This window comes from Actinia tenebrosa, unplaced genomic scaffold, assembly GCF_029948245.1.
Source record: "Actinia tenebrosa isolate PJP-AT-01 unplaced genomic scaffold, QUT_ActTen_1.0 PGA_scaffold16__25_contigs__length_10494907, whole genome shotgun sequence".
Lineage (NCBI taxonomy): Eukaryota > Metazoa > Cnidaria > Anthozoa > Actiniaria > Actiniidae > Actinia > Actinia tenebrosa.
The window spans coordinates 6,070,524-6,097,162 of NW_028292576.1; the positions used below are offsets into that span (position 1 = coordinate 6,070,524).

Here is a 26,639-nt window from a genome sequence, read left to right on the forward strand (position 1 = left end):
AATCATCGAACAATAAAGATGTAACGTATGTTAATGTATGCTAATTTACATCACATGATTTGTACCTCTCGCGTGTGTGAGCTCTGTAGTAAAGAACAAGAACTACCCACTGAAACTGTGTTTTATTAGTCTTTATTCATTTACCCTGTACATAGTACATGACATGGTGTCAGAATGGAACATCACAAAAGCATCGAACCTCTCAACCTACAAGGTAATGTATCCGAAAACTGGCGACGTTGGATTCAACGATGGAACCTCTATGTCGCTGTAACTATAGTGGCGCCGACAAGAAACCCGAAGTCACACAATGTGCAATCTTTCTACATACTATCGGCCAAGATGCCATCGATGTATACAATACTTTTACCTTCACGTAAGAATAAGCCAACAAAACCGAACCCCTGATTCTAAAGTTCGAAGAGCACTGCGTCTGGAAAAAAATCTCACATATGAGAGATCTAAATTCAACACGTGTGATCAAGATGGTCGCCCCTTTGATGCCTTCCTCGTTGATCTTATCAAACAAATCGAAATTTAAAACGTGCGAGTTTGGCGAGCGGCAAAGATTCACTCATCAAAGATGGGATCGTTTGTGGAATCGATAACAATGAACTAAGAGAAGGACTTCTCAGAGAGATAAATGAAAATAAATGGATTTACAGGTTCAAAGTCGACACAGGCTATCAATGTAAAGTTATTCCACGAAGCAACCTGAATGAAATCGACAACTCGGTACAGATAACTCCAACATCAGTCAGATTAACCGCGTAAGGCAAGTGGAAATTAATCACGAGGAAAGTGAAATCAAAGCAGATTTCTTCGTTGTAGATATACCTGGCATCAAACAAGGATCAAAACAATCTTGACAGATATTCAGATGTGTTCACTGGTTTTGGTTTAGTCGATGGAGAATATCACATCGAGTTAAAGGAAGATGCAAAACCTGTAATTCACGCACCAAGAGAAGCTGATAGCCAAATGCACCACATGTAACACCTATAGGAATAAGAACACTAAAGAACCTCTGCTACCACACCCCATACCTGAACAACCATGGCAGAAGGTCGGCTGATATCTTCCAGCATCAAGGTAACTCGTACTTACTTGTTATTGACTATTACTCAAAGTATATTGAAACAAGTTTCATTAAAGACAAGACAGCAGCAACAATTATTACTCATATGAAATCCCTATTTGTTCGACATGGGATTCCTGAGGAACTTGTTTCTGACAATATGTCCTACAATAGTCTAGAGTTCAGGAACTTTGCTAAAGAATGGAAATTTAAGCTAACTACTTCTAGTCCAACATACCCACAATCCAATGGTCTAAGCAAAAGAGCAGTTCAAACCATGAAGAGAGTCTTAAAGAAGACAACAGACCCATATCTAGGTCTTCTGGAGTACAGGAACACAAACTGAAATGAATTATACACCCACACAGCTGTTGATGAGTCCGTAGCAAGAACAAATTCCAACTTCACCCGAGCTGCTGAAACTACGAATTGAAACAAATGCTCGTGAGCACGGTAACGAAGTGTCAAGAGAAGCAGAAGTTCTTCTACGACAAACACAATAAAACACTTCAGATTCTCAATGATCGAGTACGTCTAGAAAAAGACCAGAAATGGATCCCTGCAAAGGTAGCAGCCAAACATCTACTCCTAGATCATATGTTGTAACCACACCCAACGGAAAAACGTACCGCAGACACAGACGACATCTCATAAAGACCACAGAGGAACCACCAAAGTTCACAGGACCTATTCCTGATGCACTTCAACCTGCAGTAGAACTTACGACTGAGAGCTTAATCCAGATGCTACCCACACCTCATGAAGATGTCAGCAATGGAGGTCAACCTGTACGTGCTTAGGAGATCAATAAGAACTAGGAAACAACCTCCATGGTTCAAGGATTATCGTATGTAATCTATAGACTGTAAGCAGTTATCATCTGTACATAAAATGCATATGAACCTGCCCTAACACCTGAACTATCATTGCTCGTTTATTTTAAATAGGTCAGGTGACCTGCTTGTCCAATCAAATATCCCCTGTATGAGTGATGGTAGTTCAGGTGTTAGGGCAGGTTCATATACAGTCCTTTGACTAAACGTTGTCGTTGAACAAATCATCCCTACGCGCCTAGACCGAAAAGGATAACGGGTAAATTAGCTAGAATTTGCGTCATCCAAACTGCCGTATGCTCGAGGCATGGTTTTAGCAAATAAAATGAGATCGAAAAAAGCGAGCTCAAGACGTGTTAGGTAATATATACGGCAGCTAGTATCTGTGAATTAATTATCCCCATGATCCTTTTCGGTCTAGGCGCGTAGGGATAAAGCCGATCAAATAACAACGTTTAGTCAAAGGACTGTATCTCTTACTAGAAACAATGAAAATATATCATTTGTGTTTATCAATATTTTTCTTCATTTGATTAGGCAACTTATTCAGTATTTATTATCTCTTCTAAGTTTCTTTTTCCTTTTATAATTATTCAATTATTACACATTACGCTTCAATTTATCTTTTAATGTTTACTTCAGTCTTTTATATCTTTTCCATGATGTATTGTCAACAGAGGTCTTTGGTTTTTCTTGATCTGTCTATGATCTTCAAGCGTTAATTCATTCCTTGAATTAAAGAAATACAGTATTTAATACAAGATATCAGTATATATAGGATTCTAAAAGTCATTAATAATTCATGAGGAAAACTACCAATCAAGAACGCTGAAATGATCATGTGATGTCATCTGTGTATCCCAACGCACGTCAACAATCTAAATAAAAGTTGGGGGCGGCATTGAATATTTCCCAGGGCAGCGCGGGGCTGGTGTAATATTCACGTGCTGATTGCAGTACACTGATTGGCTGATTCAAACTTTTAATATTCATGAGTTCTTTAACTGATATTCCTGTGTTCTGTAACAGATATTCCTGTGTTCTGTAACAGATATTCCTGTGTTCTGTAACTGATTTTCCTGTGTTCTTTAACTGATATTCATGAGATGATATAGAATTCATGAATATCAGTTTCACAACTTATATGGATATCATTTACTACATTATTACGAATATTTGCTAGGATTTTGATTGACTTCCGAAATCGAGTCATCGAGACCTGTTTGCCAACGCACAATCAAGAAGAGTGAGATTTTACGAACTCTTTTATAAAAAATACACCGAAATATAGTTTACACGAGGGAGGCAATTATTCCAACTCGAAAAGAAACTCAACAATACAGTGATTTGTCTTACTTTCCTCAATTTAATCCTTGTAGTTTGCTTTGTTTGGAGCTATCACCTTTTCCAATATAGAATGTACATAATAGAGATCCCATTAGATAATACTCCTGGGGTTAGGGTTTAGGAGCCAATCCGCACACTCCACAGCACATTAGTGATATTGCAACGCCGGGTAGAGGAATTGAGCCGGTAAGCTCATGCATATTTTTCTGGTTATCTTTGTTTGTAAGTATCGCTTTTTCAACCCAAAAGAGTTTATTACAGCTCCTAATAACAAAGTCTTTTCAGGAATTGTTTGAAAATGGTCCCTGCGGGATTAGGTTTTAGAAGCCATTAACAGAATTCGTGTCCGTGCTGTATCGGCTCAACAAACGCTCGGCCTACGGCCTTGCGTTCGTAAACCCGATACAACACGGCCACTCAGTCTGTAAACTACACACATAAAACGCGTGTCTCTTTACTGTGATTTAAACACACTGGTAAGCTGAAGGGTACGAGAGAAGCAAGCCATAGGAACACGAGGCGTATCCGATCTTAATGTTTGAGTGCTCTACAGTTTTCAGAGTGTTTATATCACAGTACAGAGTAGCCGTTTTATATTGCTTTTCTAAAATGTTTTTGATGATTTTGCACGACTGTCTCTGTTCTCTTATATAAACACGGCAGCCAGCCAATCAGCGCTCGCTTCATATCCCATTAAGATCCAAATAATTAAGCAAAGTGAGCATGCATGATAAGCATATAGTAAAGACGATGACGCTGGTGACGAGGATGGTGGTGATCAGGATGATGATGATGAAGGTGACGAAGTTGACAAAGATAATCGTAAATTATGGTGCTGATATGATTACAATTATTGATGATAATGCTGATGATTAGGATGATGGTGAATATGATGATGATGATGACGGTGATGAGTGATGGTGATGGTGATGATGAAGATGAAGATAATGGTGATAATGATAATGATGATGCTGATGCTGATAATGACGATGATGATGACGGTGATGATGATCATGATGGTGATGATAATTATGATAATTATGATGATGATGATGATGATGATGATGACTGTGGTCATTAAACTATAAGAAAACGGCCAGACTAGAAGATAAATACCTTGACATCCATAAAGAATGTTAGCTTGATGAACATCCAGATCAGTCAGATCCTCAGCGTCACCCATTATGGGCTCCTTTCCATCGGGTCCTTTCTTTAAAGGTACAAACATCGGAAGAAGATTTCCGCTTTCGGTTCGCTTTGAGCCGCCGGCCCCATACCGAACGTAATGCATGAAGGTGTAATAATCGTAGGGCGAGTTTCTCGAATCAATATCTTGTTTTTTCCCAAAATTAGGCTCTATATATTCTTTGGAAAAGAAAAAAAGAAAACAACACTTACTTCTGAGGTTGGATATGCGGAGAGGAATAGTTATTTTCAGGGGGACGGGGGTATGATTTTTAATGATACTTATAGGGAAAGGAAGGGAGAAGGAAATAGGAAAAAAAGGCAGTGTATGTGCATTGGGAATTAAGGATAGCGTGGATGTGGTGCGATTCCCTCTCAAACCATAAATGTCGAATTTGATTTCTGGACTCGGCATTGCAGGTGAGTAACCTTAAGTTTTTTGGCGGTTTCTTTCTCGGCGTGCAAAATTAAGCATGAATTTACTTCTTTTGTCGTTTTCCGTATTGTCCCATTGTCGCGTCGAACCCTGAAACAATCTCTGGGCTGATCTACATGTCAGGAAATGGCTAACTAACAGATCGAGCCCTGAAACAACCTCTGGACTGAACTAAGTCAGAGCGAGACTAACTCAGAGATGGGGAGCCCCGAAACAACCTCTGGGCTGATCTATACGTCAGGGCATGGCAATCTCACAGATTGAACCCCGAAACAACCTCTGGGCTGATCTATACGTCAGGGCTTGGCTATCTCACAGATTGAACCCTGAAACAACCTCTGGGCTGATCTAAAACGGGGCACGACTAACTCACAGATAGAACCCTGAAGAAACCTCTGGGCTGATCTAAGTCAGGGCATGGCTAAATCACAGATTGAACCCTAAAACAACCTCTAGGCTGATCTATATGTTATAGGGCATGGCTAACTCACAGATTGAACCCTGAAACAACCTCTGGGTTGATCTATATGTCATGGTATGGCTATCTCACAGATAGAACCCTGAAACAACCTCTGGGCTGATCTAAGTCAGGGCATGGCTAACTCACAGATTGAGCCCTAAAACAAACTCTGGATTTTACAGTCCACAGGTCGTAATTCAAATATGTCACATGTTTTTGTTTTTAATTTGTTCCACACAATCGCGATTGGTTCTTCACATGCAGGTAATCCGACTTATATTGATATTTTTCGTTCCGGATTACCAAGTACATTAATTAAAGTAATTTAATTTAAATTAAACTATATAATAATGTAAATATTGCATTTATGTACAAATAAAGTCGTTGTTGTTCACATATGTGATGAAATCCTAAAATTAACACGCCGCGAAAATCTCGAGTAGCTTATTACTGACGTAATTACTTTATTAAGTAGAGAGATTGCAAATAAAATATTAATCGAATATCTTACTTTTTTCCATAATTATATTGTCATAGCAGACTTTCACATATTCATCTCTGTCCGGTCGTACATGTTCATGATAGAATCCAATTGTATGTCCAAATTCGTGTGCTATTTCATAATCAGAACACCAGAATGTGTCTGGTGTCCCCACCTTCACGAACTGTTCTCCTCCCTTGCGACCAACTGTTTCGGACTCGCAACTAAATAGAAAAATAAAACAAAAAGGTCTACTATATTTGATGCCAAGGTGACTAAATATGAGATGACTGACTACTTTTTTACTTTAAAAATCAATTTGAAGGAAAGCAAGGGTCGGGTGTCCTCACTTGCTCGTTTATCTAGATCTTGAAACTTTATCATTAATATCTTGGGTCAAAAAAAAAAGTGATTTACAATCTTTTAATTGTTTTATTATCATTAAGCTATAGTTACCTAAAGGAAGTGACCCTATGCCAACCCACTGCACCCCAATTCCCTCCCTCCCTCCCCTCCTTGCGGTGTGAAATTTTATCAAATGAATGTACGAGTAACAAGTAACAAGAAACAAGATTTTTAGCTATCTGCAACATATGATGTAAAATGGCAATTCCTTTAATTTGATTTTGCCATGACATATGTCTTGTTCTTATGACTCAAAAGCCATAAAACGAGTACAAGGAGACTATTTTGTCAATCTTATTCTAAAGCTCATTAATATATAAATTCGCCATAAAGGAAGCTTAGAAAAGTGATCTTAATTAGCATACAATTTAAAACTTTTGCCTCCTCCGCAGGCGTCTTTTTGCCTTTTTCTCTCTTCTCTCTCTTTTTCTATACTGGGCTTCCTGTGTTGGCTAAGAGTTTCTTTCTCTTAGTCGCTCGCCTTACTCTTCCTCGTTTTCACCAGGATACCCAGTCCCTCTCGAACCAGCAACGAAAACAAAACCAACAAAATTCTTAGCGAGTAGCCTGCGGAGGAGGCTAGGGAAACTTATGCTTTGAATTTCTGAAACAACTATTTATATATAGTTTGAGAAGCCATAGCAAGCACTTGAAAGAGTGCTTCAAAAATACTCGCTTCGCCTCGTTTTTTCAACTGACTTATAACTGTTCTGTTACGTAACTTGAATGAATAACCTTTATATACTTTCACAGGGTTGTCTATTCGTGTATTTAGAATACACTACTGTCCATATATAGGAGCTTTGTTTTTTTTTGTGCATTTGATACCCGGGTTTGCGAGAATAGTTTTGCTTTGGCATTCAAAGGGGACTCCTGTGTCGTGTACACGGACGGACGGACGTACTTGCGGACGGACGGACGGAGGTGACGTAGTAGTCAAGCTATCAAAACTCAAGTTGATGGGTTATCAATTTTTCTTAAGTATGGTGCTCCGCTTGAGGGGACCGGGAGCTCCGCTTTTATCATATGATAATTGATATAGTTTAGACTTACTTTTCTCCAAAGGTAACCATTATGAAATCTGTTTCATTCGTTCTCAACTTAAATCTCAAACAGGTTTTATTTTCCCACATTTCTATGCCTTTTTGCACAAGATCTCTAATGGTTTGATCTAAAAAGAGAAATAAAAAACGTTTAAATTGTTATGAAACTATATGCAGCTGTAATTACAATAACAATGAGAAAGTAATGAGTGATATCCATTCTTTCGTCTACCAGTCCTCTTACGTACCCTCTGTCATTCACCCACCTACCCATCGATCCATTCACCATTCATCTACATGTTCGTCCAATTGACCGTCCGTTCGTGCGTCCGTTAGTCCGTCCGATTGTCCGTCCGTTCGTCCGAACGTTCGTCCGTCCGTTAGTCCGTTTGTCCGTCCGTTCGTCCGTCCGTCCGATTGACCGTCCGACCATCCATGATTTGTTTTATAGGAAAACATACCCATAGTTTCGTTAAAGGTGTAAAAAACGGTCGCGTTAGGCCACAAAAGCGTGGCATTGTTGGTAATTCCTCTCTTGGGTAAAGCGTCTCCCTCGCCGCTTAACAACACAAGGTGTCGATCAGTGGAATTGATTTCTTCCTCTTTCTCCCCTAGGGAAAATAAATACAAATAGATATGACCACGTTTTCATCGTTTCCCTGTATATTTCACTCCAACGATTCGTTATGAATATTCTAGGTATTCTAGGCTGCTATACTCACATAGAATGGCTTGTGCACCCTTGGTGATTAGAAGAATCGCAAGAATAGTATAATACATTCTGTTCACCTGCTTGAAAAAGACGTCAATAATAACACCCAATTAGTCTTGTCTTTCATTAGACACTTTGACCTTTTTGGAAACACATTACGTCAGTTCATGGATAGACTGACCACGATTACACAAATGGTGATATTTTTTCAAAGCAAAATGTTGAAGATATAGAAAACGCGCGCGCGTGCTGTGTGCAGCTATAAAGAACGCGGGGGTTGGCAAAACACGATTGAAGTTTTAGGAAAAGCATGAGGCGTAGGGGAGTGCTTCTTGACTCGAGTGTTCTGTCAATCCCCAAGTGCTTTATAACGGCACACAGCACGCGCGCGCGTTTTCTATTTCTTTTTTAAAATAAAAATTACATATGACGAAACTGAAAGTACGCGAGCGTGCTGTGTGCTCTCATAAAACACGCGCTCCCAACCAATCAGATTGCGAGATTTAGAACAGCTATTTTTTCATTTATTTTCGAAAACGCTTCCAAGAGTGGAATTTTTAAAAACGCCGTTTTCATGTTGTGTATAGGCTCAGATTTCATTTGTCATTTCCTATAGAGCGTTTTCACTCACGTGACAAGGTAGGCATATTGGTGTACTAAACGATAAAAAGTTCTGCAGTTTTTGTATAAAAATATAGTCGAATTCCCCGAGGATAAAAGATTAAATGTTTTGTTTTGGTAACATGGCCGCTGTGACGTCCATGAGAAACATGAATATGCATACGAAGACACGTGGTCTGAAATGGGGGAAAAAAATTACAGTCTTGGTTGACGATAACAAAGCATTCCTCATTATAGCTTCTCTTGTTAGATCAACCAAGATGGCGGCTGTTTCATTGTTATTCTTATCTCAAGGGATTTTGAGTCACATGATTGGTTGCACACACTCCATTGTTTCATCATTGCTATGAAATCATTGCTAATTACATAATTACACAGCACTATTTTCATAGAAATAGTGTTTGCTATTTAGTCAGTCATATTAGCTACAAATAATTCAAAGGCGATTTACAATAACTATTGTGAATGTCGTGAATCTTTTACGTCCCTTTGATATACTTGTTGGTAATGATTAAGCACGGAGAAATGGAACTGCTACATTTCTTCTTTAAAATTCTCACTCAAGCTATAGGAGAGTTTGACTGACCATTTATAGGTGTTTTGTCCTAAAACTAGCTCCAAAAATATAACCATTATTCTAACTTACCTCCTTTCAGCTCAAGATTCTACTCTCTGCAGACAGAAGTACTCACTTACCTAGCGCGCGTACATCAATGAATGACTGATTCACAACAGGTTACCCGAGTGAAATACATAGATCTTATTAGACATTTTAGGGTGGAATACGGGTGGATATTTTTTTCAAGTCTGCTGTATTTTGTCGAGCTCGATAGGAAAAATTCAACATAATTGCTCTGGAATAAAAGAAAGGACACTTTTGGAATTTGAGGACTTAGCTTTCTCATAGCGAATTTGCCAGAAATCATGCTCCCTAAGGGCATGGAAGAATTTCGAGTAGGCGAACGATGTAAACGATGACATAGGCGCGCAGTGTATTGCGGTTGACTAGGATTCCTTACCATTATCTAAAAATAAGTTACTTTCAATAGCACTTTTGTTTTTATTTATATTTTTCATTCGTTTTAGTTACTTTGGGTGTTTTCCATTTAATCAGTATATATTGCTCTATTTGTTCTTTGCTTCAAGTGCAATAGCATGCATGCATTTTTAATGTACTGTCAACGGTCTTGGACGACTTCCATCTAAACCACCTACTAGTGTTATTTACAGGTCGGTCACCTGATGATGTGACGTGTCTAGTATAGGCACTGTGTAGGCAAAGAAAGTCAATACATTCATGCATTATCCAGGTGGTCAGATTCGATCTATAATCTGATTTTCTTAGTTCATTTCCTTCCTTCCTTCCATTCTTCCTTCCTTCCTTCCTTCGTTAGTTCGTTCCTTAGTTCATTCATTTTAGCGAAAGTAAAATCATTCAGAATTTCATCTTTTCTGTGATATTCAAAATTATACTAGAGCAATCATTCACCTCAGGATCAGTGATGTAATATGGAAAAGACTTTCTGGTATCGTGGGATAAAATTTAAAGCAGAATCGACTTTTTTTGAATACAAATTGCCGTAACAGAATAGGCCCACGTTTCGTTTGTTGAAAAAATTTTTTCCCCTGTTGTGACCATTCATGAGTGCGGACGTATTCGATGATACGATACGATAGGATACGATAGGATACTATAGGATACGATACGATACGATACAACTTATACAGTACGATCATACGATAGATACGATACGATGCGTTACGATAAAATATACTATGTAAGAAATAATATTATTATATAATTACCAATGAAATATCTATTTTTCTCTATTTCGAAAAATTGATATCTTCACACGTGAAAATAATATGTTATTTTAACTTTCGCTAAAATGAATGAACTAAGGAACGAACTAACGAAGGAAGGAAGGAAGGAAGAAAGGAAGGAAATGAACTAAGAAAATCAGATTATAGATCGAATCTGACCACCTAGATAATGCATGTATTTATTACGTGTGAAAATAACACCATTGCGATGACTATTCAAAAATACACGGAAAGAATTGCCTGAAAAAGCTAAAACATACTTCATTGATAATTATATAATAAACAGAATATTACATGGCCGCTTGGAGATACAAAATTTATCTTCTCGTGTTGAAAATATCTCACTCGTTCGCTACGCTCAGTCGTGAGAGATCTTTTCAACACTGGAAGATAAATTTCGTATTTCCGAGCGCCCATGTAATATCCTCTATGTATAATATAGAATAAATACCACATGTTAAGGGTGCGAAATATAATATAGCGACAATTGTTAAATACTGATAATTAGTTATTTTATTAACACTTTATTAATAGGCCTTTCAGTTACAGTTCATAGATTTGCTACATGCAGTTGGAGCGCATGAGATCTTCGCGGCAGATGCTCAACCGAGGACATGCGCGGACAAAATAGATTAAGTGATTTAAACTTTATAGAGGAAAGAGTGGAGGCAAGAGATTTAGAATTCATCGGAGACGAAGGAACAGAGAGCTGTTTAAAATATCTGAAATATAAGGTCATTATAAAGTTTGGTAGCCGGCATCATAGGTCACATGATCAATGTTCGCTTCCCAGAGTTACTGCAAGGGTATTGCAGCAGCCTTAAGTTGTAAAAAGTTGCCTTCATCCTCGGGAACCTAGGGGTGAAGTTCTAGGGGCGACAGAATTTTACAGCGACAGAATTTTACAGCGACAGAATTTTACAGCGACAGAATTTTACAGCGACAGAATTTTACAGCGACAGAATTTTACAGCGACAGAATTTTGAAAAGAAAAGGGCGAACAAATCACAATCAAAATTGTTCTCAAATGCCGCCAAACGTCTTTGATGTTCCGATAGCCAATAAATATTCTTGTGTTTAGAAGGTACTAATTACTGTTTCCAGTAGTTACGGATGGAACATCAATAACTCCAAATAACAGTTTTTTTGAGAAAGTATTGGAATATAGTCGGAGCAAAGAGGGGTTTGGTTAAAAAACTGGACGCGAATTCTTTACTGGCAAAATGTCCAAGGCGAAAGAAGGTGAGAGTTTAGATGATGGAGTGAATGTAACACGCCCTAAAACTGGCAAGTCTCTGCGGTTGGTAGCATTTCTTATGAGAATGTTTCGAGGGCAACAAGTACTACCAACAAATATACAAAAAGATAGTCTTCGTCACTCGCTGTCAGTCGACTCGTTAAAAGCCCGAAAATCGATGGTAAATATCAAAATAAAGTCCACAAGCAATGATAGGATGATAGACGTGCCGATAGCATGGCAATCTCACGAAGCGAAAGAAAACCACTACCCAGAATGTCAAGTCAAAAATGACGACCTTGTGATGAAATTTAAAGAAATACTGGAGCTACCGTTAGAGAATGTTCTAGATGGAGAACCTGTGAATTTTAGACGGCAGAGAAGAAATGCCATATGTGAACAATTAGAGCGAGAAAAGTCGTACGAAGGAAGATCGATGCGGAAATGGCGGAAGGACATAATTATTCGAGAAAATCTTAAACTGTACGGTATTTTTTAATTGCATGTAAATAGTACATAAAACAATCCTCAAAATCAGTTTAATCAATCAGTGTCCGATAAACAGAGGTTTGCTTAAGGTGGCTGACTACTTTGGTAAATGATAAACAGAAAATTGAAAATTGAAACTATTTTGGCCTGAAATTTAATGCTGATTTCAAAAATGCAAAGAAAAACGGTAAACAAGTTATCGTAAAAATTGAGCACGAAACAAACAGAACGATCTTTTACATTGTTCTGATAAACAGAATTGTCTTAAATTTCGAAATATAATGGGATATTACCTGCTGTTCTGGAAAATAACAAAAAGAATATAGAGTCCGTGCAACCAAAATTTGAGGGTTTTATTTGCCCTCTTGAAGTTCAAAACGTGTATGGTTCTTCGATAAAATCGTGAAGATTATTCAGCGGTTTTTGAGCGCTCGCACATCGTGGGCTCAAATCGTATGTTGAAAAGTAGGCAGCCACCTTAATCCACAAAATATCAATAAATAGACCTTCAATGGACCCCCCTTGCACTGAGTCCCGAGAGATATTGTTTCTGAGGGACAAAACGACGGTTAGTTTTGTATATAAAAAGAAATATTGGTTCTCAGTCATTGTTTTACGGCGCATGCGTCTGCAATCGAACATAACATTGTCATTATCACATATAGAGTTAAATATAATCTTCAGTGCCCACCAAAGATTTTTGCAGTGCCCCCCCCCCCCCCCCAAGATTAGCCTCCGCCACCTCTGAGCCAAGGAAACCTACTTCAAAATAATGAGCAAGTTCGTCAGAACGCTCAATATGCCTTGTAGCACAAGCTGAATTCGAACAAGCTAATGCTGTAGCACAATTTGTAACTCGTCTTACTTTATTATAGATTTCTTTGCTTTTGTCGGCCATAGAGCCCTTTTATGCGAATTCAATTCAGTGATAAAAACGATAATTGGTTTCAATTGATGATAATTGATAGGAATTAACTAACTGATTATCAATTGATAAAAATTGATAGCCGAAACGGTGAGAATATCAAACTTATTCCATACATTTGTGAACGTTTACTCTTTTTAGCGCCTAAGCATACATGGACACATTTTAATGTACTGCGCTTGCAAATCAATCCCCTATGATTTGCAGAATTTCAAGACCCTAAGTGTTGTCCGGCGAAATCTTGATTCACGACCTACCGCACAGCAGACCAACGGGTGGTAAGAAGAAAAAAGTGCGTGTGCGAATGACAGCAGGTATAACAGGTATCGACAGACCTATTAACACATTCATTCCTCTTGTGCTCTCTCTTATGGGTTATTCCATTTCTTACCTATTACTGACAAGAATTCCTTTTAATGAACTTCTTCGATGTTCAACAATATGACTTCATTATATATTGTAAGTACTTTACGACTCAGTTCAGGACTAAGACTGCTTTTGGCTGTCTGAAACCTTTAACATGCTATTTCCTGTCCAAAGAATTGCTTTTTTAGCGTTTTAAGTACTGTTTAATAATCGAGCAGGAGTGTTTTATCGGGTATTAAACACGAGGCGTAGCCGAGTGGTTTTAGACCCGATAAAACACGATCTGCGAGTTTATTAAAGGGCAACTTACCCCCCAAAATGACCCATTTTTAAGAGAAAGTACATCAAATGAGAAACACAAAAATTCAATTTTTAGAGGGGATAGAGCATCCGTGTTTCTAAAAAAATAATTTCAAAACATCGCATATATCGCTCTGGTGGCCGCCATCTTGCACTTTTATCGCGGGCTCAGAAAAACAGGTAATGACGTCACAACGTCATAAGAGTTCACGGCGTCAAGTTGTTTACGAGCGTTTGGTTGACTTCTTCCCCTGTTTCTGAGACGTTTTACTCAATATTTTACGAACGAAATACGGCCTGGTCATTCAATTAAAGGCATGTCAGAGTCTAATTCTTTTTCCGAAGACTCGGACAGCTCGAGAGACGATTTTGCTCAAGAATTTTTAGAAACGGACGAGTTTGTTTTACGGCCATATCAGTTCGAACCAGAAATAGAAATCTCCTCAGATGAAGAGTTCAGAGAAGGATCTGACAGTGACATTATTGAAGACGATGAACAAGAGAACAATCGACTAACAAATTCAGATTGGTAAGTTTTACTTCTTTCTTATCACGATAAAACTCAACTACGTATCCATTTTTTACAGTCGTGTTTACCACTTTCTTGCACTGTATATTTATGCATTTTAATCTGCCTCACGACCTTTGCAACCAAAAGCAAAACCAACTGTCACAATTAAACATCGCTTGGTTGTCAATAAGTTATATACTGTAGGACACAGATTCAGGGATATAGTTGTGTCACAATTTGTGTATATACTCTCACTTGGGACAATCATTGATAGTGTTCAAAAATACTAAGGATTGTTTTATTTGTTAATAGGTGTACCTGTGGTAGCTGCCAAATTATGGATACAATAGCTGAATGCATTTGTTGCCAAGAAATCCAAAAAGTAGTTGCAACATGCCAGTCTGTTGTTGAAGATGGAGATGCTGATGAACCACCACCATGCATTACTCAACATCCTGGATTCTTACCTGTTTGTGGCAATAAGTATGTTCTTCGAACCGCATGGGCTCAGTACAAACAGCAATACAGAGATGCTTATGAAGGCCCAGAGCAGAAGCAGTACAGACACATTGCATATAGACAACTAGCAAGATGGTGCTGGGGAGTTCTTGGAAAGGAAGTTCGAGTTGTTCTGCCCTCTTGTGCTGTCATGTGCATCAGAGCACACTTCCCTCCTCCTGGACTAGAGGAGGACTTTCAGTTTGAGGGTTTTCATTATGCAGATGATTAGCTTGATATAATGTTGCATGGAGTGAATATATACATTTTATTTATTCCTTACTTCAGTTACTATACAGAGTGGATTTTTTTCTATCAGGAAAAATTCCTGGAATTGCAATTTTTTGGCATATTTAATTGCAAGATAATTGAAAACAAAAACATAGACTAGAAAAAGCTGAGACCAATATGCATAAGAATCATGTATTCATTTAGGATGCAGTACACGGAAAGGTGTGTTATATAAATTTCTTTTTTATATAAAAAGCTTTTTGTTGGTACAAACATTTTTTGAATGTTTTACATATTTTATTATTAAAAACACACTAAACAAAATACCCAGCTGAATAGTGAACCTAGTGTACAAAGCACTAGTGAACACGATCACTAGCCAACCAAGCAAAATTTGCAGTTATACGAGTCCTGGCAGCAAAAAAGTTAAATATGCTGAAGCAAATGTCACCATTCAATTGGATATTTTTCTTTAATATATTCATACTGGGGGAGACTCCCATATATAAGGTAGTGTAGATAGGTAAAGAAAAGACCTCTTTTTTACAGTCAATTCTTACCTAAATGGAAATAATATTTTAATAAAATTTTCATTTGAACATCTAAAAGGTACTGCATACTTATCTGCCCGTTTCATCAGGTCCCCTTGTCATTTTTAAAAATTACATATTTTGTATATAGCATTTATACTTGAGTCTGTCGTGTACCTTTCCATATCTGGGAGCTTTTTTCATTAAGGGATATCTTTTACCAGTATTTTACACGACTGTCCAAAGATAGCCTGCAAAGCAGAGGGGGATTGGGACTTGAGGGAGGGGAAGAAGGACCAAACAGTGGAGGGTCATATGACCTGCAGGTACACAAAGGCTAATTCTAATTTAGATTATCTTGAAAACCTGGACCGGTGTTTCTGAATCAATTCCTGTTTATCCGGTGCAGGCAAACTTGCAATGTTTGCTGGTAGGTCTACTTCTTCAATTTCCTGGAGGTCAACTTCTGAGCCATCACACAATCCCAGCACTTTCTTTTGAAGCTCAGGAAGGAAAGAATAACTTTTCTTTTCCAACACAGGCTTAACTACCCAACGCTTGTGCATTTTTGGGAAACATGGGCGGTATCTTGCCTCTCCCATCCTCGTCCCCGGCTTTTGAATCACAGCTTGGTTCCTTCCTGTGTTGTGGTTGTTGTCAATGGCTGCCAGTTGTGTTCTAGCAACCATACCCTTGTAGGAGAAGTGCTCTCTCTTTGGGCAGTACTTCAGGATCATGGAGTGGTATACTTCAAGCCCACCTGTGTGACAGAAGTCAGTGAGCTTTGCCAAGTCCTTCAGCAGTTTTGGTTGAAGGACCACTTCTTCAAGGGCTACATGAGCTGCAGATCCTGGTTTTAGCCAGCACTTTTTACGAGCTTCTCTCCGGGTTAGTCGAGGATGGTCACATTTTTTGAAGATCTCTGCATCTCTCCAAGAATGCTTGTTTGTCACATGATGCAAGATAGAGACCCACTTCTCTCTCAACAGCTGCACACTACCATTGCATGTTGCTGCACACCACCACAGATGGTTTGAGACCGACTGGATCCAATGTGAAAGGTCAGCACTTTTTTTCAACTTGGCCTTCTTGTTGAGTTTCTTCACAACAGATTTTGACAAATGCCATACGTCATATTGGTGTTTGATGTGGCTGTAATCTTTTTCCATGGTGCTAGTGATTGAGGTATGTCTGTCAGTAGTTATCCTCTTGATGTTAATATCGTCCTCATCCTCAAGACTACCAAGACTCCTAATGAAACCTTCTTTCTCCATAGCATTTGAAGATGTTGTTTCTGTGACCTGAACCACAGAGAAGGAAACTATCTTCCCTGAGTCATTGTCCATAAATGTGTATGTACCATACTTGGCATTATGGCCAGGGCTGTCACACCGTCCATCCCCATTCAAGTATACAAGAGGCTTACTTGACAGTTCTTGTAAAACGGCTCTTCTTTCTCTTTCCCAGGTATCATTTATTACAGGAAATAGATACCTATTCTGATTTTGGTAAAAACTTTTTCACTGATAAATCGTAACCCAAGACATGAGGCAAAGTTTTGGATTCTTGTAAAAGTGTTACCAGTGAACAAAATAGATGAGCAGATTAGAAGGTTTCCTACCGGTGCACGATTGATGAGAGGCTGGGAATTCCACAAGCAGTTGTGACCTTTCATACATATGGTTTTAACCGTTACCATGCTTCCTGTGCAGGTAATGTTGGTGTCAGTTACGATGGAACCACAGTTGATACAAAACCTGAACAGTTCACCTAGGCATGCTGCAAATACCAAATACTTTGGCTCTTTGATGTAGGTGTCAAAGTGATACTCAGGTTCAGACTCTTTGTCTGTTGAAGAATTTGTTTCTTGTGATGAGATAATGTATTCATCCTCTTCATCACTTGAAAAAAGATTCACTTCTTCATCTGATAAAGGAAAAGACCCACAGGACTTTGCAGATTTCTGTGGTGATACATCATTCTTGCAAGACTTTTGTGGTGACACACTCATGGGTACAGAGGGAGCAGTATAGCTGTATGGATGGTCATGCAGGATACTGTTCAATTGCTCAAATGTTGAATTTCCTTCTACTTGAATGCAGGCATCAGAAGTCTCAACACTAACATCCACATTTTCTGTTTGGGTTGAGGTGCTTTTTCGTATTGAAAGCTTTTCATCCAGACAGCACTGGACTCCAAAGTCCCTTTTGTTGGAAGGTGTTTCATCGAAGGAAACCTCCATATCAGATTCTTCAACCATTTCATCAAGTGCATGTGTAGTTGGAGTCAGTAGGTTATCCAATGTCTTATGGGGAAAAAGAAGTAAACATAATCATTTATAGAACAAATACAAATAACAATGAATGGCAGTTACTGGGGTTCTCACTGATTCCGATAGTTGAGACGACACTCAAGCTTTAATTGTTTATAGGACTTTCATTGACTCCATATGAAAGAGCGTATAACTTATTCATCCGCAATTCATCATAACTAAACCCGCAGCGGTAAACTTAGTATTAAGAATTTAATGCATTGGTTTGGTCTGAGCACAGTCACAGACCAGTCACGAAATAGCTCTAATATATATATAAGACTTACATATTACACTGACAATCTAGCAGTGCACGTGCGAACACAAACTACAAATCACCTACCTCTTTTTGTCGTTGTCGTCTTATACGGTTTTCTGTCGTAGCTCTTCTTTTACTAGGGATGGTTGAAAAGTTAAAAATACTTGGAATTGCATCAGCCTTTAACCTCCTTTTTCTTTTTTCGCCTGTTAGTTGCTCCATAAGGTCGGATTCGAAGCAACCATCCTCGAAGTGCTCGCTACATACATAGCAATTCTTCAATGGCGGCAGATTTGCTCGTCTTAGACGAGAAATCCAAGCTTTCTGAATTTGTAAATCTTTAGGAATCTTGTGATAGCTAACATCTTTTGTTTTTGTCGAATAGTTAGTGCATTCAGGCACGCAACAATTAACCATTTTGTCGAAAAAGCCACTTCAAACTCTCATGCTTACAGAAAAACTCTACATATCCAAACACACGTTGACGTTGTGACGTCACACCTGAATGCGGTAATTTATCGCGGGCTCAAAGATGGCGGCCACCAGAGCGATATATGCGATGTTTTGAAATTATTTTTTTAGGAACACGGATGCTCTATCCCCTCTAAAAATTAAATTTTTGTGTTTCTCAATTGATGTACTTTCTCTTAAAAATGGGTCATTTTGGGGGGTAAGTTGCCCTTTAAACGGCTTAAAAAACTCCTGATGTATGTTCTCATACTGTACCGAATTCTTTACGAAATGAACCACGTTTGATAGAGAAAATCCAAGTTAAAGTTTATGCAAATGAAGACGAATCTATATCAGATATAAAACCTCCTTCATGGTCATGATTTCTATTGTGTTTCCTTCATGAATTATGAATGAGTTTTTTAAGAATCGTTTACTCTCACTAAACCATTGGGGAAAAAACAGAGAGGTCTCGAAAGCGACCTGGTCGGGATGTTATTTCAAATACTGAAGAGTTCAAACCATATATCCGTGAAATAACAGCACAAAAACGAAATAACATTAAACACATCAATTTCTTTAGTTTTCAAGTGTTTCATTGGTGCAGTTTTGGTGCTAATTAGTGAGTACTGTTTGAAGCATATATGGTTTGCACTCCTAAGATAAACATTAATATACAAATATTTGTAAAGTACAAATCGGCTGTTCTAGATCAGCTGCTAATCTGATAATAGACCCGTTCACGGTTTCCGATGCCATATTGCTTGGGGGGGGGGGGGGGGGGGGGGGGCAACATTACTAGAAGCGACGGGGAAAGAAATACGTTTTTCGTTATATTTTCATTCCGAGGTAAATTTTCGAGACCAAACTTTGTCTGACGTTTTTGAGCCGATCGGATCATTCTTGTCGAGGCAAGATTTTTTTACGGTCAAATTGAACCAGTATGATCCATCTACAGACAAAGTTTGGTCTCGAAAATTTCCCTCAGAATGGAAATATAACAAAAAACTTATCTCTTTCCCCGTCGCTTCTTAGTAATCTTGCCCCCCTCCCCCCCCCCCCCCCCCCCCAAGCAGTATGGCGTCGGAAACCGTGTGAAAGGGTCTATTAACGAAATAAAAGAGTGTTAAACTACCACAGGATTTGACTTCAATGAAAGCTTCGAAGGAGACTAGGTATATTATCTTTCCATAGCTTTTGTGTTTTCGTGCTTGTATCAAATGCATAAAGCCGACAGGCCCCTGTTGCTTTTTTGCCGATCATTGGAGTATTTGACACGGCATTTTATGAACAAACTTGACTATCTTTATGGCCATAATAATAACAATTTCATTTGAGTCGGCTTTGGATAAATATATCTGACCACGATAACAGCAAATGATACTCAAGAAAGGTCAGCTAGGGCTCTTCAGATGCAGAAGTCTGTTATAACAAGTCGCTCTTCACATTAGATATTTAATTTAGAATTAGCGCTATATTTACTAGCGTTTCATTTATCAGTATGTTGAATTGTTTTTAGTAGTGAGCCTGGAATTTGCAGTGTCCATAGCTATTTCCTATAAATAGCGTTTTTCATTTTTTCGTTTTTCATGTAATGTAATGTAATGTAATGTAATGTAATGTAATGTAATGTAATGTAATGTAATGTAATGTAATGTAATGTAATGTAATGTAATGTAATGTAATGTAATGTAATGTAATGTAATGTAATGTAATGTAATGTAATGTAATGTAATGTAATGTAATGTAATGTAATGTAATGTAATGTAATGTAATGTAATGTAATGTAATGTAATGTAATAATAATGAATAATAATAATAATAAAAGCAGAAACAACAAAAACAACAACAACAACAATAATAGTAATAATATAATAATGATGATGATGATGGTGATGATGATGAACATGATGACGAAGGAGGAGGATGAAGACGATGATGAAGAAGAAGAAGATGATGATGATAATGATAATAAAGTGGAACCCCTCTATTTCGGATCCTCAATAAACCGGAATCCTCTCCAAAACCGGACATTCTTTGCGGTCCCAAAGTTTTTCACATCCATCTTATAAACTGGAACCTCTGTACTCCGGAAACCTGAAAATAATCAAACGCCCAAGAATTTAACCTCCTTAATCCAGAATCATAATTGTGCTAACTTGTTGAAAGTGATTAGTTTCGCTTTCAGCGAGGTGTGAGGTAAGATCAGAAGTCACAAGTTTTTTGTCATTGAAACAAAATTTAAGAGCAATTTAATTAGTCGCTGCACTTAATCTTAATACAAAAGGCATTGTTGTCACTTGAAGGTATTCATTCATTCATTCATTCATTCATTCATTCATTCATTCATTCATTCATTCATTCATTCATTCATTCATTCATTCATTCATTCATTCATCATCCATTCATTCATCCATTCATCCATTCATCCATTCATCCATTCATCCATTCATCCATTCATCCATTCATCCATTCATCCATTCATCCATTCATCCATTCATCCATTCATCCATTCATCCATTCATTCATTCATTCATTCATTCATTCATTCATTCATTCATTTTTTTTATTAGTGACTTCTATGCTGATTACATTAAAATTTTAAAATTTTAAAAATGGAATGTGGCAGTGGCAGTGGCAGTGGCAGTGGCAGTGGCAGTGGCAGTGGCAGTGGCAGTGGCAGTGGCAGTGGCAGTGGCAGTGGCAGTGGCAGTGGCAGTGGCAGTGGCAGTGGCAGTGAAGAAGTCAGGCGCCTGAAAATCATCTTCGCAAACCGACACGAAATTTCTCAAATCGAGATTTTAGCTAGCATCTGTAACACAGGAAGACCACAAGTGCAAGATTTAATAGATTACAAGAAAAGGACCGAGTCAGTTATCTTTCATAATGTTTACCTTTTTGTGCTATTACACGGCAAGTATCAACATGACAGGCTTCCGTTGTTTTGTTCTTCATCATTATTTAAAACAACAGTGTTTTATGAACAAACTCGACTTTATGCCCTCTTACGAAAACGTCGCCTTTCACCAGAACTCAGATCCAGGAGGCCGAATCCCTCCTGCCCAGATCTTATCAAATTTGCTGTCGATTTATGATGACTCATTGTCGTTTGTTTGAGCTATAAAATACTTCACCGTCGCTTAATTCGGCACTGATGTAGTAGTTTTTCCTGGTATCTGTTCTAATTTGACTACTTGCTATTACAATTTTACAAGAGCTAAGGAAAAATTATTTAGCATGATAAGCAAGCAATTACTACTTAAAGACTACTTAATCGGATAGTCGGTTTTGACACTTATATTTTAGAATACTTGTTCACACATCGATTGAATCAGTAATCAAATATGTATTCATTTGAGCTAAGACTGTGTAGAGACATCTTATTCAGAACGGTTTGATTTAGCAGCGAAATGCCAGAGTTGCAATGCAAATTGACGCCAGCGCGTAGTTAAGAACATAGTGGTAATAAGTACACTTTGCTTCATGGGTTTATGAAAACCACTCGCTATGCTTACTATGGATATTTCACGGGTTAAGTAAAATCACTCTACAGCCGATTCTCACCCCTCGCCCCAAAGGCTAATTGAGGTAAGAAATAATTACCCAATGATCAGTCTTGAAATAATATACCTTTCAAGTAGAAGAGAATACATTTGCAATGAAAAACTCCTTAAAACATTTACCAATCCAAGCGTTTTAATAGAGTATTCTAAAAAGAATTCATTAAGACTATATTTTCTAGTTTAAGTGCTGGCAGCTGTTCAGTGGCTAAATCAGTACTAAGTTTATTTTTCACTAAAGAAAAATTTAAAATTTAATTTGAACTTTTTCAAAATGTTTTCGTATTCTATAATGCTAAAATCAAATAAATCAAATAAAATAAAATAAAGAAAAAATTAAAGAAAAAAAAAATAATAATAATAAATAAATAAAAAATATATAAAAGAAAGAAAGAAAGAAAGAAAGAAAGTAAAGAAGATAGAGTAACAAATATTTAGAGTGCAAACCTTATTGGAGTGATTTTTATAAACCCGTGAAACAGTTAACATTAGTTTATAGTGTGTAATAGTGAAGTGACAACCAAAGAACACAATGGTATTGCTCTACTAATTTGTATTAGGCTGACATGTATTTCATGGGTTTATAAAAACCACTCTATCCGTGCGATAGTACAAAACAGCACCAATGAAACAATTGAAAACTAAAGAAATAAATGTGTTTTGTGCAATTTATTTTTATGCTCTTTCACGGATATATTGTTTGTATATATTGTTTGTATATATAATGTACTTCACTGATAGATCCCAACATGCCATTCCTCTTTTTATCAGAGCTAATACACTACCTATTAATTACTTCTACTATGAATCGGTCGCCCAGTTAATGCATGATATTGAAAATAGGCTTGCACCTCCTAATATTCTAAATCAATTTACCCTTTCTTCGCGTGTTCACTCATACAACACAAGATTCTCATCATCAGGAAATTTCTATATTAAAAAACCTCAACTTGAAGTGCAAAAAAATCATTTACAAGATTTTGAGCTAGGTTATGGAATAAGATACCTAGCGATTTGCGTAAAACTATCTGATTTTCTCCAAAGAGAAGATAGCTATGTTGACACTTCCTCTATTGTAGACAGACTAGATTATACTTTGAACATCTCAGACTGAGTCTTTATATAATGCGGCTATTCATAAATTATTATTTCTTGATCTTAAATCATTGTTTAGTATCACTTTTCCTTTTTTCGCTTTTCGTTTCTTTATTGTAATTAAACTGTTAGTTTTTCATTTATCTATCTTCTTATTTATTTGTAAATCTTCAAATATTTATTTAATGTAATATATCGCCTCCCACCTAGATTAGTCTAGTGCTATTTGCGGGAGGTTGATAAATCGTGTAAATATAGATATTCTTTTGTAAAATAAACTTGAAACTTGAGCACTCTAACATAATTTAACACTGTTTAGGGTTGCACACTTTTAGTGCTTGTAATCTAGTGCAATGTATATTGGTTTCTATTGTTTCATCGACATAGTAAGTACACATGAATTAGCCATAGTGCTAATAATTATGCAGAACGTATACTGTTCCAATCAATTTCAATTAATTAAATAGTTTTGTGCCAATTTTTTTATTTTAAATTAAAATTTCTTATAAAGTATATACGTACTGTTTAAAAAATGAGCAGGAGTGTTTTATCGGGTATAAAACACGAGGCGCAGCCGAGTGGTTTTAGACCCGATAAGACACGATCTCCGAGTTTATTAAACGGCTTAGAAAACTGATGATGTATGTTTTCATATTGTACAGAATACTTTACGAAATGAACCAAGTTTAATAGAGAAAATCCAAGTTAACATTTATGCAAATGAAGACGAATCCGTATCAGATATAAAATCACCTTCATGGTCATGATTTCTATTGTGTTTCCTTCATGAATTATTAATGAGTTTTCTAAGGGTATATATATCAAAAATTGAATATGCAATAGTTGACCAATCTTTAATAAAATTCTTATTTCATCTTGGTGTGATCTACAGAGATTATTCATAACTCTACTTATCGCAATTGTGGTGGTGTTTCTATTGCTGCTAATCATACTGTCTGTGGTAAGTTAGTAAGTTGAATGAACTTTGAAACCTTCTGTGTATTCTAATATGATAGAGTGACTGTCATGTCATGTAGTTCAAGACTCAAATCAGATATCTGTGCTTTTTTTCAAGGAATCAAAAAAAAAATTTTTTTTCATGCAAATAATATTATACCTGAGTCACGATTATTTTAACTTTTCAATTAAATATATGACAAAGCAAAATTGATATTTTCAAATTTTATCTTCTCCATACTTTTCAATAACAAAGACTAAATTAAAGAATATATTGTTTATTTAAAGGAAGTGCTTCATCTACTACTAGTAGCAAATGTCCATGAGACAGGGAATCCAGTTGAGATAGGGTGTTTTTATCTCCCTTTGCTAGCTTTTTTTGCAGCTTTAAAATACTTTTAAAGTACTCCCTTGTGCTTTTTCTTTGGTAGGTGACTGAACAACCTAACTACTTGTATGGCGAAGAGCTGCCTTTCCCTATACAGGTTCGTGCTCTTACCTATTTCTTTACTAGTATTACAGGTCTTACTTAAGACCTCTAATACCACTAAAGAAATATGCAAGTATACTTAGCTATAGAACCCCTTACTTAGTTTTAAAACCTCTTAGGAAGCCAGGTTCAAGTATTGTCAAGGGCTATCTATTTTGTTTGATGTATGCAAACTGTCCTTTAGGCTAATAAAATGAAAGAAAAAAGTGGGGGGGAGGGGGGGGGGGAAGGAGAAAGTACGAAAATACATACGAAGGAAAGATATATAAGACGAAATCATAAGAAGGAGAAAAGAATTGAATTGCGAAAATGAATTGAAAGACAACAAAAAAGAAAGAAAGAAAAAAAAAAAGAGTGAAAGAATGGTTAAAAAACTGAAAAAAAGAAGGAAAGTAATTGAAAATTAATAAAAACGATACAACGTAGTCAAACCATGCAGGTAACAAACTCAGTTTAACATTATTTATATATTGCTAATTTTTCCCACCTGTAAGGAAACCCAACCAGTCGGAATCCATGCAAGCCAAGTTTATGACCTTAAGATCAAGAAGATGGTAGGTATCTATCTTTAAAGTGTCAAATATCAAATGTCAAGTGCCTATAACACCTGACTTAATATTTCCAGTATTGATTCTACATGAAGTAAATAGTTGAATGATAAAATATTTTTGTATGATTTGAGTGATGGAACTTGGAGATATCAAGTCTCATAATAATCAGTGTTTCAATTTACAAATCATGAAAAATAAACTCAAATTCCTATAATCCTATTATTAGCATATCGGAAGTATAAATAGAGGATATTACATGGGCGCGCGGAGATACGAAATTTATCTTCGAGTGTTGAAAAGATCTCTCACAAGTGAGCGCAGCGAACGAGTGAGAGATTTTCAACACTCGAAGATAAATTCGTATCTCCAAGCGCCATGTAATATTCTGTTTATTATATAATTATCTTTTACTCTTTTACTCCGACGAAGGACTAGCGTCCGAAACGTCAGTAAGTTTTTTCATCTTTTCACGGTGTATAATTTACCTTTTCATCATTACTGTTTCATTAGAAACACCGACGCAGCTCACACTAGTTTTTAGCTAGTTATATCTTTATATAATTATCAATGAAAGTATGTTTTGGCTTTTTCAGACAATTCTTTCCGTGTATTTTTGAATAGCTATCGCAATGGTGTTATTTTCACACGTGAAAATAACATGTTATTTTCACGTGTGAAGATATCAATTTTTCGAAATAGAGAAAAATAGATATTTCATTGGTAATTATATAATAAATAGAGGATATTACATGGGCGCGCGGAGATACGAAATTTATCTTCGAGTGTTGAAAAGATCTCTCACGAGTGAGCGCAGCGAACGAGTGAGAGATTTTCAACACGAGAAGATAAATTTCGTATCTCCAAGCGGCCATGTAATATTCTGTTCATTATATAATTATCAATGAAGTATGTGTTGGCTTTTTCAGGCAATTCTTTCCGTGTATTTTTGAATAGCCATCGCAATGGTGTTATTTTCACACGTGAAAATAACATGTTATTTTCTCGTGTGAAGATATCAATTTTTCGAAATAGAGAAAAATAGATATTTCATTGGTAATTATATAATAAACCTTGATATCTCCAAGATGCATTACTCAAATCAAAAAAAAAAAAAAAAAATTACCACTCAAATATTCACTTTATGTAGAATCATACTGAAAATATTTGAGTTATGTGTTACAGGCACTTATTAATTGACATATCAATGTAAGAGAGTTTGAAAATATTATGAATATGTGAGATATGTTTTGATACTCTAAATGTGCAGAGAGAAAAGCTGTCAGGGACAAGAAATATGTCTAAAGAAGAAAAAAGAGAAGAAGGAAGGTCTTTCCCCCTTCTGGTAATTATACATATCCGTTTGGCAGTCTGTGCTAATATACAGTCCTTTGACTAAACGTTGTCGTTGATTCAGGATCATCCCTACGCGCCTAGACCGAAAAGGATAACGGGTA

At 36.9% G+C, this 26,639-nt stretch overlaps 3 protein-coding genes across 4 annotated transcripts; 1 reads left to right on the top strand and 2 right to left on the bottom strand.

The window, feature by feature from the left end:
- Positions 1–2,413: 2,413 nt before the first annotated feature.
- Positions 2,414–9,314, bottom strand: LOC116292806 (nematocyst expressed protein 6-like). Its single transcript, XM_031700153.2, has 7 exons — positions 9,248–9,314; positions 7,991–8,060; positions 7,730–7,879; positions 7,279–7,396; positions 5,851–6,044; positions 4,375–4,623; positions 2,414–2,640 (listed from the first exon to the last, which is right to left on the bottom strand). Exons 2-7 carry the CDS (start codon positions 8,046–8,048, stop codon positions 2,630–2,632), a joined length of 780 nt encoding a protein of 259 aa, XP_031556013.2. The 5' UTR covers positions 8,049–8,060; positions 9,248–9,314; the 3' UTR covers positions 2,414–2,629.
- A 4,570-nt stretch (positions 9,315–13,884) lies between these two features.
- On the top strand, positions 13,885–15,590 carry LOC148910659 (uncharacterized). The gene is made up of 2 exons (XM_089031208.1): positions 13,885–14,271; positions 14,566–15,590. Exons 1-2 carry the CDS (start codon positions 14,060–14,062, stop codon positions 14,981–14,983), a joined length of 630 nt encoding a protein of 209 aa, XP_088887334.1. The 5' UTR covers positions 13,885–14,059; the 3' UTR covers positions 14,984–15,590.
- On the bottom strand, positions 15,161–19,292 carry LOC148910660 (uncharacterized). Of its 2 annotated transcripts, none has more exons than XM_089031206.1 (2): positions 18,167–18,851; positions 15,161–17,817 (listed from the first exon to the last, which is right to left on the bottom strand). In XM_089031206.1, exon 2 carries the CDS (start codon positions 16,856–16,858, stop codon positions 15,866–15,868), a length of 993 nt encoding a protein of 330 aa, XP_088887332.1. In that variant the 5' UTR covers positions 16,859–17,817; positions 18,167–18,851; the 3' UTR covers positions 15,161–15,865. The 2 variants fall into 2 exon arrangements, with proteins under 2 accessions (XP_088887332.1, XP_088887333.1); XM_089031207.1 differs by having other exon boundaries at positions 16,861–17,817; positions 18,167–19,292.
- Positions 19,293–26,639: the final 7,347 nt, after the last annotated feature.